Source organism: Ruditapes philippinarum, unplaced genomic scaffold (assembly GCF_026571515.1).
Source record: "Ruditapes philippinarum isolate M1 unplaced genomic scaffold, ASM2657151v2 ctg359_1_1_1_1, whole genome shotgun sequence".
Taxonomy (NCBI): domain Eukaryota; kingdom Metazoa; phylum Mollusca; class Bivalvia; order Venerida; family Veneridae; genus Ruditapes; species Ruditapes philippinarum.
In genome coordinates this window covers 79,127-92,785 of record NW_026863896.1, presented here as the reverse complement: position 1 = coordinate 92,785, position 13,659 = coordinate 79,127, and the positions used below count along the sequence as shown (strand labels likewise).

Below are 13,659 nucleotides of genomic sequence, written 5' to 3'. Positions count from 1 at the left end.
ATTAATGTTTGTAGTAGGCCTAAAAACATATGCTTTAGGTGCAACCACAGCGGGCTCGAAGTCATGTGCCTCCTGTTGCTCCAAAGTAATATCATAGAAATATGATCATCCGAGGTCAGAAGCTGCCAAATAGAGGACCGGAAAGAAAGAAACCAAAGAAAGAAACCAAGGAAAGTCTAAGTCAAAGAAAGCAGTAATCAACCAGTTCATGCCCACCGAAATACCGCGGAAAATATTGCACATACTAGCTAAATTTCACACGAGTACCTGATTAACCAAGGTCATTCAAAATTATCCAGAAATTGCAGCACAAATCCAAGAAACATCTGGTGCTGTACCACAAGCATCAAACCTTCATGTGACAACAGTTAACTTTGTCTATCCTACACAAATTTGACAGAAAATAGTGCAGAAGTAGGTCCTAAAGTTGCAAGCATCTACTGATGCCAGATTAGCCTATCAGGTATGCTAGTAATGTAAGATTAATGATGATGTTTTAGTAGTTTATGGATTCAGCTGGATTTGGGAAATAAATTTGGACAAAATATTGAACCTGGACCAAGTTTTATAAGGCGGATAAATTTCAAAGGCAAATGGAAAGGATAGATCTGACTTACTTAAAAATTAGTTCCATGGCAGCAAAATGCAATGGAAAATTCGTAATCAAATGAACAAAAAACCATGTCACAAACACTAATGATAATTTAATCTGAAATATAATGATAAGAGAGGCGAAACCATTTTGCACCAGACGACCACATGTCATTGGTGCATACGACCAGTTTAGGGCAAAAGCCCGTACTAGACTAGTAAATGATGTTGACTGTGATCAAACTGTTATGTCATTTTAAACAAAGGGAAGATAAATCTGACAATTATCACAAATAGTGAGTTGCAAAATTGAAAATGGGCTACTAGAGTTAACGAAACATCATGAATCAACCAAGTGTATCTCTTAGAAATGATTTGGATGGATACTGAAGACATTTATGTGTAATATTTATTCACTTAAATAGTCATTCTTTTTTAATGAGACCACTTAAGGGAAAAAACCTAAGTGGTCTTTATTATTAATTAAAAGGATGTTCCATGAATATAACCAAGGGAAACTGTAAAAAGCATTCTGAATATAAGATAAAATGATGCTCTGTGGATATAAATGGGAAGAGACTAAAGTGCTCTTTTTCTTAAACAAAAGCATGCTCCATGGATTTAACCAAAGGAAACTGCAAAAAGTTGTCATATTAATAAATAAAAGCAGTTTTTCCGTAGATAAAAACGAGATAACCAATAAAGTGGTCTTATTAAATAAAAATATGTTCCACAGGTATAACCAAGGGAAAAGACTATGTTGTCTTCTTATTGAATAAAAACATGTTCCATGCATATAACAAAGGTAAACAACTAAAGTGGTCTTATTATAAAATGAAAGTATGTTCTGCACACATAACCGAGGGAAAAGATTATGTTGTTTTCTTGTTAAATAAAAGCATGTTCCATGCATATAACCAAGGGGAACAACTTCATTGATCTTACTATTAAACAAAGGATGTTCCACAGATATAACCAAAACTTATATATCCTTGATGTTTTTCACGTTCTTTAATGCATTCCAAATTAGATGGTTGTTATTAAATTTAAATACTGCTATACACACTTATGCTTTATACAAAAACCATAATCATGTGGTGAATTTATTTTTCAAAGTTTTGAAAAAAGTAGTTTTTACAAATAATGGAAACCTCATTATACCAAAATTGCATAAATTCATAATGAAAACTTATAAAAATACAAAAGATGTAGGTACTATCTTTGATACTTATACTTTTTAGATAAAGAGTGAAGGTTGTTGAGTTGATATTGTTTGCATATGATATTTAGTTTATTACTGTATGTGCAATTGGTATATTCAAAGAACAAATATTTTATGTCATTATCATTATCTCTTTAATTGCTCATCCTTTGGGGTTGTACCATAAATAGAATAATCAACTTTTAACAGTACAACCCCATATTCATTATTTTTTCACATAAACAAATTTATACATCAAATTACCTTTTTAAGTTAAGGAAAAAAAAAGATACATAATTGTCATTTAAGAATTGTTTTCATTGTAACAAAAATGCTTTTTTCTTTAAATTATATCTTCATTTGACATTAAATCGATTGAATATTATATAATAAGATATTACTTCCATTAATGTTTTTTTCAAGCACTATGAATGCTGTGTTTACATTGATATATCAATTTAAATGATTTTAAATTTCAAGTATAAGATCTCAACCTTCTTAAAACATTATAAGATAATTTAGCATATTACAGTCAAATGCTTAAAGTTAATTTAGTTTTGTTCAGCCCAAAATATCAAATATATTTCACTATAGAAACCCCTTTATATTTTTACAAATGTCGATGTATATTTCCATATACATACTGTATTTTTCCGATTTTCCATTACCTCTATTTGCAAATATGTTAATTAGAAAAAAAGAGCTTAATTAGACAGAAATGCTTTATTTTGTGTAAAAATGTATGTTTTGACATTATGTTTTAAGTATACATGTAAATAACAAAACTTATAAGTACTCCAATTTCAATCTTGCAGGTAAAATCAATCTTTCAAAATTTAGTCTGTCCATCTATGCGTATCCATATCATATTAAGGCCATGTCACACTAGACTGTGCTTTCACAGAGTTTGCACGGCCTTGTTGAAGTTAACAAAGCGCTGCTAGATCGCAATAAGAAATGTGATATTTTTTATGACATGGAGACTTCATGGCGTCCTCACAGCAATCATGGCAATGCTAGGGAGCTTCAACGGTGTTTTAATTGGCGAGATGCTACTGACTTGCCACAGCATCCTTACTGCGATTCCACTAAGCTCTCATCAGAATGCCAAGTGACGGCATTTGTTTTGAGCATTCTCAAAATGCGCGCCGTCGTTTGGCATTCTATGCGATGCTGTGCCGATGTTTGTGATCTTCCTGCGCTCACCTCAGTGTTCTGAATTTTCTTTGGACACCATGAGAACGCCGCCCTAGGGTGACTGGTTTTAGATTACACTTGATACACAAACATCAAAACATCTAATGTTTAGATAGAGAGTACTTGTAAGTTTTGTTTAATATTTATTATCATTTTATTGGTTAATTTAAGTAACCATTAGGAGTGTTTGTTTTAGGGACTGATTTTAAAGTCTATATTTTTGTGACCTTTGTGTAACCTAGGATTTGTTAACTTTATGACAGGTTATTTAATTTGTCAAAGTAGTTAAAAAAACAACCCAAAACAAACTAGTGAGCTACTGCTGAGATGAACTTTTATAATTTTTTTATGCTTTATTAATTGGGTTTGTGTTTATAGTGTTTAATTTTTTATTATAGTGTTTTTTGAGGCAAATAAGGCATAGAGATGTTTATACTGTTCAAACTAGTTGCATAGCATCACCTTAAATTATATAAGGGAGTTAAAATCTGTTTTTACTGCAACAAGGTGGCGATATATATTTTTGCAGATGCACTTTGTTAATTTAACAAAATAATTTTTAATCACAAATCTTGTAAGTTTTTTTTTTATCAATAACATGTATAAAACCATTTCTTGGTGTAGATTTTGAATTTTGTAGTATTTTTGATAATCATGTTTTATACATTGTGTTCATGTCATTTTGAATGATGTTGTTTAGTAGGTTGTTATGTTTTACCTTCATAAAAAATTCTCACAGGGTTAATTCAAAGAGTGCTTAATTATTTTTATATGGGGGCTTTGCTTGAAGCTAGAGAAAACAAAACATTCCCTTAAAATTTTGATTTTCTACTTTTACTGATGAAGAAGTACTTCTGATGCTCACATTTGTTGTAATGGTAACACTACAACAACTACATGGTAACTAAACATAGAATTATGCTTGGACATAAAGATAAATTTTTAGAGAAAAAAAAAACCAATGTAGTTTAAGGATATGCTCGACTTTTGTTTTGTGGTGTTTATGTAACAAATAATGGTGTTTATAATAACCAAAAAAAAGACCATATATTTTGTGGTGTTTATGTATCAAAAAAAGATTAACGTTGATAGGAAACAAATGAATTTTCTTAATTAAACTGTAAAATATGCAACATAAATATTTATAAAAGCTAGAATATTTTAATAGATAAAACAAAACTTTGTTAAATACAAAACCTCATGCTTTTTTATATAGTAAACCAGATTTGAATTTTCTTTATGAAATATTTTCCTCATTAATTTGGAGGTAGCATTTACATACTTTGGTTTAGACACCAGTCTATGGCTTCTGATTGTTAATCAAGTTATGTTTAATCATATATTTTATTCATTCGACTGATATTCAACGATATTTGTATATGACACACACATAATTCAAGTGTGTGCAAAATGTTTATAAAACAATCATGACTGAAGATTGAGGCAAAATGCTAGCTTGTTTACTCAGATGTGTTTTTATACTGAATCGAAGAAATACATATCAAAATGTAACTTTTTTAATCGTGTAATCGTTGATATATCAATTTGTTATGTTTATTCCAAAGGATGAAATAAAGCTTTGTCGAAATTTTGGATCTTTCTCTTTCAATCCGGATTTTATCTGATCTTGTAAAATCTACAGTGTGTCTTTATCAATTGACTGTAAAAATAGATATTGTTGACAACCTTCTTGTAGCACTGAACATAATACTCACTTGGATCAAGCTGCTCGATTGTATTTGTTCTAGATGAAATTGACATTATTACCCTTGTCACAATATGACATGATTCCCTTTGCCACACTATCCCAAGGCTACATTAACAGGATTCCTTTTGTCATAATATCCTGAAGCTCTAGCTATCGACACGATTCCTGTTGTCACAAAATACTGAGGCTATATTGGCATGATTCTCTTTGACACAATAGCCTTAGCTTTCCAGAGTCTAAGTTAACATCATTCCCGTTGTCAACTTTATTTACACGATTCCATTTGTCATAATATAACAAGACTGTCTGTTTAGTACCAAGGTCCTCTTATATTTCCTTTTTTAAAAAAGAAAAGAAACATAAAACTGTCTTTTTTGTTCTAGTTCAATAAATTTCATATAAATATAGTCCTAATTAGTTATTAGGAAATATAGTGCAACAAGAAAACCTTTAGAAAGAAAAGAACAAATTATTCCTTTAAATCTTTAATGAAACTTCAAAAACAATGGATTACATGCCAATCCCATTTAATATAATATACGTACATGGTAAAAATATAGATTGTTTTTGTACATATTGATTATTTCAAGTTAAAACAATATTTAGATTCTCGAATTTTTTCTGTTGTAATTCCAAAGCATCCATTTCCATCTTGATACGAAGACATAATTATTTCAAAGGGAAGTTAAAAAATGAAGAATTTTTGTGAGTCATGTATACCCCTAATGATAACCATTTAGTCAGCTACAAACCATTAAGGCACATCTGAAGATCAGCTTTTGTGGTTAAGGTAACCATGACCTTGACCTACTGACCTCGAAATCACTAGGGTTCATGAGAAAAACCTTTTCACCAAATCTGACAAACTGAAAAACAGGAATTCTCAAGTTATTGATTAAACAAGATTTTTTTTGTCATAGTCACTAACCCATGTGAATGTAACCTTTAACCTACTGACCCAAATATCAATAGGAGTCATCTTAACCCATTACTTCATATACACGCCTTTTAACGCCTTTTTTCAAACCCCCCCCCCCCCCCCCCCCCCCTTTTTTGTTGTCTCAAATGAATGAAAAAAAATGCCTTATTTAGGCCCCCAACACTTTTTTTTTGTTTGAGAAATGTTGTTTAAAAAAGTGACCTCTTTTTTCGGCGCGGCCCCCAACCAAAAGATACATCAGGGGGTTGGCCAGAAGGGGGATGTGCCCCCTTCTGTTTGGGGGGTTTGAAGGGGGGCGAGTCCCCTCATCGCCAAGAAAATTTTGGACTTGTGAGAGGCTGTAAATGACCCCAGATTGATCATAAGGTAACATGTAACCAACGTTGAAAAGCATTTGACTCTATCTCAATCCATTGAGAAGTTGCAGCACTTTGAAATCAATTTTGATGGAAAAAAAATCAACGCAAAATGTGATTTTTTGGCAATTTTGAGATGTCCCTCGTTGCCATGGTAACAGAAAATTTAAGCCTGATCATGTTGTTGCAAGGGCAATGTCCAGTCAACATTTGTGCCAAGTTTGATTAGTGTTGAAGCAGTTTTTTATAGTATTATAGCATTTGAACTTGTAACGGGAGACTTTTCAATGAAAACAGCCATTTTTCACAAAATGCTCATGAAGTAATGGGTTAAGGTCAAGGACACAAAATTTGAAATCTATATGCTACAGAATTCTTTTTTGGTTCAGTATATATTGAAAACAACTTTTCTGCTCTCATAAAGCCTCAACTGTTAAAAAGCACAAAATTTCACTCACAATTCAACAAATTATTTTCACACTTTATCACTATTGTGAAAAATTTATAATAACCTAAAATTCGCAACAAAAGTTGCTTTAAATAAAGTATTACACTTTTGACCCATCACTGAAAAATTAATATTGACAAACATGAAGAAATGCATGCATTTTAATGAACACATGAACTGTACAAAGACAAAAGATCAAATCTTTACTTCATTTTTACTTTTCATCCACATTTCTTATAGGAGCTCAAATAAGGTCAAAAAGCCTAAAAACATAAACTTGAGAATCTTACATAGATCAATTGGGGGCACTTAAAAGGAAAAATATGAATTAGATAATGTTTGTTTGTTTGTTTCATTTTACGCCTTTTCCCAACAGTATTTCAGTCATATAGGCGGGTAGTTTCCTAACCATCGTTCCTAGAGAGTTACACCAGTACTAGACTACCTTCCTCCGTGCTAAACTACCAAAGCATCTCCTGGGGATCGAACCTACGCCAGAGAGGTAACTGGGTTAGAAGTCATTGACTCTAACCCCTCGACCATGGAGGCGGTAAATTAGATAATGAAGGAATACTAAGAATGAAATTGAAAATTGATTCATAGTACATTTCTTTGCCAAAGTGGAGGTAGAAGCATTTAAACACTTCATTTTGGGATCATTTTTCACAAGAATTTTTTTTTCTGGAAAAACTGAGTGAGCCAATGATTTGAAATTCTGCACATAAGTTATTGGTATGGTACAAAATTATCAAAAAAATATTTCCAGTCCCCTCATGAAAAAAATAAACCTCAGTTAAGTCCCTTTAACACAATCATCAAACCCTCTTTTCAAACAAATACAAATATGACAAAAATCACTAACAGTATTAATTCATTAATAAATAGAAATTGTTACAATTAATATGGTGGTATATTGCACAAACAAATAATGAAAAAATACATTGTTAATTATGAGGAAAATAATTTACTCAAAACATACTGTTTCAAAAGACTTAGATACCAAACATGGCATCTTGAGTAAAGATTAAATTTTATGACCTCTAAATATAAAACATCTTTTTCCTCAGAATTAACAAAAACTATTTACAGATTTAGAATAATAGAATACAGTCAAACGTGTATTAAGCGACCGGGCAAGGGAAACACCAAAAACGGTCGCTTAATGAAACGGTCTCTTAAGACAGTCAGCATGATATAAAAGTCAAAATTTATAAATGACATCTTTTTTATTCGATGGGATTGTTTTTCAACTTCATTTTTATATAAATGTTGAATAATAAGTACGCTTCGAAAATCTAAACGGATGCAAATGTAAAAATAACGTTCTGATATTTATTGACAAAACAGTTTTGATCCATTACGTACATGTTTGACATTTTTTCCAGAATTTTTTAACTTCTCCGTTGTTTTTCCTTGTCTCCATCACGAAAACCCTATTAGTGAAGATGTTTTCTGCTGTGCATTTTTCATTTGAAATAAACAAACTACATCTATTTGTTACGATTAATTTAATGGCTGATCAAGTTCAAGGTCAATTCAATGCAGTCTAAATGTCAACAAGCGAAGCGTATACACTATCTCAGTATGGGCGGAGCGTTGCATTGTTTATCCGATATTATTGGATAATACACGTCACGCGTATACTTAACTTCATTTGCATACGCTAAAACGGTATGGGAAATAGAGTTTTTCACACGTTTATTGTTGTGTTTTGATTGCTGACACGTGTGACATAACGAGGTGGCGTTCTCTAAAAACACAATTACTTGACAGGTAAAAGTGGTCGTTTAATGAAAAGATTGATGTCAATAAGGAGACTAATTAGCGGTCGCTGGTCGCGTTGAGCAAAAGTCGCTTAATACATTAAAGATATAGAGAGAAAATGATCGGGGGGAAGTTAAAGTGGTCGTTTAAGACAAAAGTCGCTTAATACACGTGGTCGCATGGGCAAGTTAGACTGTACTTTTAATTATTTTACATAATTTACAAACAGGTTCTTTTAAGACAATTTGTATATGTATGCCTCCATAAGTCGACCTCTTCCATAAGTCAAGGGGTATAAGCGGGCCTGAACTTATATTGTTAGCCATAGTACAGATGTACAGACTGGCTGAAATTTATACTTTTATCAAAGACAAACCACCATTACATCTAGTATTCAGCAAGTAAATATAAGACATTGTGATTTGTGAACAACAATACTGGCACAAAAACTCCAAGAAATGACATGATTTGCTACTTTTAGGTAATCATAACCAATACCGAATTGTAATTATTCATAAAACAATTCCTGTATTACTGTGAATTCATTTAATTTTGTGGGTATGAAGTTTCCTGGTTTTGTCACAAGACATTTTAGTGGTTTCTTAAATTCATGGATTATCTTTTTTTTTACACACAAAAAGTGTTGTGACACTTGGTTTCTTAACAAAATTGATATCACTGCATAAGCTCTTATGATTTTGAAAAAGAAAAAAAAAACCAACAACAACTGAAACAATGTAATAATCATCTCAAATGTCAATAACTGGAAAATCTTCAATCAAGCACTACAAAATCTTACAAAGAATTAACTGGTATACAAAAACAAATGCACCACAAACAAGATAATCCGCAATGACAAACAAAAAAACATTTATGGAAGCAGTAACAAAAATAAATACCATAACACAAGTTTGGTTCACTTCAAACAGGTTCACTTCTACAGAGTAAAACTCTGAAAGCTTTTGAAGCCGAGCAAAATACAAACATACACAGAGTATTGTAACTGAAGAACTTAAAAATAATGATGACAAAAAAACTTGAATTGTAATCTGAGTTGTTCCCAAAAATCTGTTACTAAAAAAGATACAACACACTGTAAACAGATTATTGGGAAAAATTTTTTTTTTTTTTACAGCTATCCCAAATAATTAAAACTTTCCTTACAACTAAACAATACAAGTTTATTCCAAATTTTCCGTGAAAACTGCTTAGTAAATAGCCTAACTTTTAACTTGCATATGAATTTTAATCCAATTATCTAATTAAAAATCAAAACATCAAAAATACAAGCACATGAAAACATACTTGTCTATTTCAATACTCAGCAAATCAATTCATATTCCTTAGCATTAGTAGAAACTTTTTATACTACGTTTCATTTCAACAAAATGACATTATTTAACTGGTAAAACAAATTATGTCATTAAAAGCACACATTACTTTTATATTCTTGTATTATAAAAAAAAAATGCGATACATGATTCTTTTTACAAATGTATCTTAAAATGATTCCACATAAAAGCTCCAATTTCATATTGCAACATAAGCTCACACAAGTCCAATAAAAGCTCTTTATAAAAACTTATTTCTGACCTAGAAAGGTAACATTTTAACCCTTGCCCAAATTTATAAATATTCTATCTGACAGTAAATAGGCACTTTCAATATTTGTTCCTCTTTTAAACAATCTCAACATATATACGAGACCATTTATTCTTGGAAGCCGAAGTGTCAACATATTTATGATATCTCTAACAATGGTGTATTTTCCATAGGTTCATTTCGAATTAATGATAACTTTTAAGAACTGTTTGGGTATGGTTTTACCCTCTTTTTTTTAAGATTAAGCAAGATTTGGGTATGTGCTACCCTCTTTTTCCGATGAATTCAATGCTGATTGGATACCATCATTTTATTTCTCAGGATGTACCATTCACACAATGTCCGTTCATAGCTGATAGACAAATGTCTAGTTTGGAAGCCTGGTCAGCGTCTAATGTATTACGCAAGTTGGCGAAATCTGCAGGATATTTTTGTGCCACATCTTTAATTAAATCTACTACAAGTTTCTCACATTCTGCAATACAAAAACAAATATGAAATAACTTTATATTTTGCCATATATATGTTCAATTTTTTATATTTATTATGCACAATTAATCACACATACATAATTCTTTCAAAACAAAACACAAATGAACTTTGCTCTTGAAACAGCTTTAACTACTTTGATCTTAAACAGCATTTCTATGTTCAAATCACTATTGAAATAAAATCATACCAGGTTTAAATTTGTCAGTTCCTAAGCAACCAGAAGCAGCCTTTAGTATGTCTGGGATAGCTGTCACAACCTTTAACATAAACATGTAGAGAATCAATTTAGTATTCAAATGCATGTTTTGCAGCAGACATCAGCATATGGTGCTTCTATCAAAACAGATTCTGATTAATTAAGGCGATATTGTCAAAATTGGTATAACTTTCTAATAAAATTCTATCATCATTCTACAAATTAACTAAGATAATTCAATACCAGACTTTAAACCACTCTAGCAAATGTGTAAAGAACATCGTTTTTCATTCCAGATATATGATCATATTAAAATTGTACAATTGTACATGGTTGAAGATAAATAATCATTGATGCAGGGATATCTGCTCACATTAAAAAGTTTTTTGACATACAGTTACCCTCTCCCAATGTTATGAGATACATGATGGAAAATAAAGTTTTCAAAATCCTTTCATTCTTAAATCTAAGTGTGTACTTTTTAGTACATATTTTGACAATAAGTTGCTTGTACTGTTTAACAATTTTACCACTATCAAACCTTAAAAAAAAGAAATCTATTGACTTAAAAAATGTCTAGAATCATTCTTTGCTTTGCTACATTGAACTGCTTGTTAAAAAGTTACCTGTGTATTTCCTGCAGTATACAGCTGTGTAAGACATTTATAAACTGTTATATTCTCTTCCTGGTCTTCTTTCAATGGTAGGCACTTGATTACAACTGGTACAACCTGATATAAAAAATAAATATATCTATTCTTTGTTTCAATCATTCTTGATTCTGCTAAATTTGTATAATAGGCTTGACCAGCTTTGATTTTGGACTAGTCCATTATCAATTCAGGAGATATCAAGATGTAGATGCTTAAATCAAATGTCTGACAGTATTGACGGTCAGAAATGGAAGCGCAGGATGGCGTTACCCTATTAATTACAATGATTATGATATTGTAACATTTCTTAATATTTCTTCATACAATTAATCAAAGATTAATTTTTGTGAAACCCAGACAATTGGACCTTCCAATCTGAACAAAACTGTTGATCATTTTTAAGAGAATATAACAAAATAACTACAGACTGAATAGGGAACAGTGCAGACAATGATCAGACAGCACTACTGATATTGTCTGCACTAGGTGCATGGGTAGTAGCCTTTGCCCCCAGCACTGAGGCTTAGAATTAAAATACATTCAAAATCATCAATGATAATTATAGTACTTACAACATCTAAGGGGACAGCTTTATGTCCGGCCATGATCATTCTACATACAGCTGCACATACATTGTCTATTACACGTTTGTTCTTCTCCTTGTTTAATATCTCAAATAATACCTTCAATACCTCAGGGATTTTTCTGCAAGAGAAATAATCTTATAATCAAAAACAAGTACTTTAGTATTCACAAAAATAATAGTTTTATCTACCTGAACGATGTTCTGAATAGAAATTGTTTGTTTGGCGGGTTTTATGTGGCACCAATATTGTAAAAGTCATAATGACCACTTTCCAGCTTTATTGGTAGAGGGAGACCTAAGGTACCCCTCCACACGTCATTTCAGGCACCAGCATGTACCCTGAGTAGAACCACCAACATTCCACAAACTAGCTTGATAGGTCCCTCACATAAATGAATCGAAGTCCCTTCCAGGATTTGTATCAACAGTGGTGAGGGGCAAGTGATTTAAAATCAAAGACCTTAACCACTCAGCCACAGAGGCCCTATTCCGAATATAAATCTCAGGACTGAAATTAAAGCTGTCATCAAAATTGTTAACATTCTTTAACTTATCACAAACATTTACTTTCCTTCACATAACCTATTTCACTCTGGTTTGAAAGATCTACCGAAGTTGTAGAATTTGACAGTGGTCACACATTCATCTTCATCTCCCAAAGGAGCAAATTGTTTATTCAAATCTCTATGGTTTTCATCACATTTTTGTACTTACTTCAAGAATGAATCTAGCGCAAAATACATGAAAATTTGTCCTATTAGAACAAAAATAAGGTTATAGTAAGTACTTTAGCTATCATTCAAATCAGTTTAGTCAATGAATTGTCTACAATTTAACAAGACATACATAAAAGACAGTATCGCTCACCCTTGTATTTTCTGGCCGCAGTTTGCGACTAGTACACCCAGCGAGTATACAGAGTTACTTCGAACCTCATCGTCATGTTCTCTCACCATCTTCATAAAGACTGGGTATAGTGTTTCTGCATACATACTGACAGCTGGACCAACAGCTTCTATAGTCTCTCCTAGGGTACCAACAGCGAAAGATTTCTCTGCTGTAGAACTCGTCTGCCTCTAAAACAGTGATAAAATTATATAACAGATAAGTAACATACTTATATCAAAACTTATGTTCATCTAAATAAATCATATCAATTTATATAAGGAACAAGAGCCACCGCTGGGCGGGGGCCATGCTTGACTTTTTACTTTTTCTAAACGCAAACATAGTAAGGTTTGAACATATCTTAACGTTTCCTTTTTATAAATTTAGTTGGTCTGTTTTGTCACATTAGTTTTGTTTATATATTTTGTATATATATATGAATAAAACTATTACGCAATTTCTAAAAATAGCAACATTACACAATTTCTAAAATTAGCAACATGATGCAATTTCTAAAAATAGAAACAATGACGCAATTTCTATAAATAGCAACAATGACGCAATTTCTAAAAATAGAAACAATGACGCAATTTCTAAAAAATAGAAACAATGACGCAATTTCTATAAATAGAAACAATGACGCAATTTCTAAAAATAGAAACATTATGCAATTTCTAAAAATAGCAACAATGACGCAATTTCTAAAAATAGAAACAATGACGCAATTTCCAAAAATAGCAACAATGACGCAATTTCTAAAAATAGAAACTATGACGCAACTTCTAAAAAATAGAAACAATGACGCAATTTCTAAAAATAGAAACAATGACGCAATTCTTGTTGTTGTTGTAAATATATATATATACACACACACACCAATAAATATATAATTATGGTCATTTAATGCACAAATCTGAGAAAATTCAGTAATTTAACCTTCAAGGTCAAGGTCAAGAGCCCAAGCAAATTTGGGTTCAGGGTTCCCACTCTTAGATATTTTGAAAATTTAAGGACTTTTCCAGGACTTATCAAGGACC

General features: G+C 31.6%; 1 protein-coding gene across 1 annotated transcript in view; it reads right to left on the bottom strand.

Annotated features, from left to right (window-relative positions):
- Window positions 1-8,290: 8,290 nt before the first annotated feature.
- The window catches only part of LOC132723680 (importin-4-like), a 53,342-nt gene continuing 47,973 nt past the window's right edge, over window positions 8,291-13,659 (bottom strand). Inside the window, exons 21-25 of the mRNA XM_060708446.1 lie at window positions 12,602-12,810; window positions 11,721-11,853; window positions 11,122-11,226; window positions 10,487-10,556; window positions 8,291-10,282 (exon numbers count right to left, since the gene is read on the bottom strand). Of these exons, the coding sequence (XP_060564429.1) occupies window positions 10,125-10,282; window positions 10,487-10,556; window positions 11,122-11,226; window positions 11,721-11,853; window positions 12,602-12,810 (675 nt within the window). The 3' untranslated portion in view covers window positions 8,291-10,124. The remainder of the gene's footprint in view (window positions 10,283-10,486; window positions 10,557-11,121; window positions 11,227-11,720; window positions 11,854-12,601; window positions 12,811-13,659) is intronic.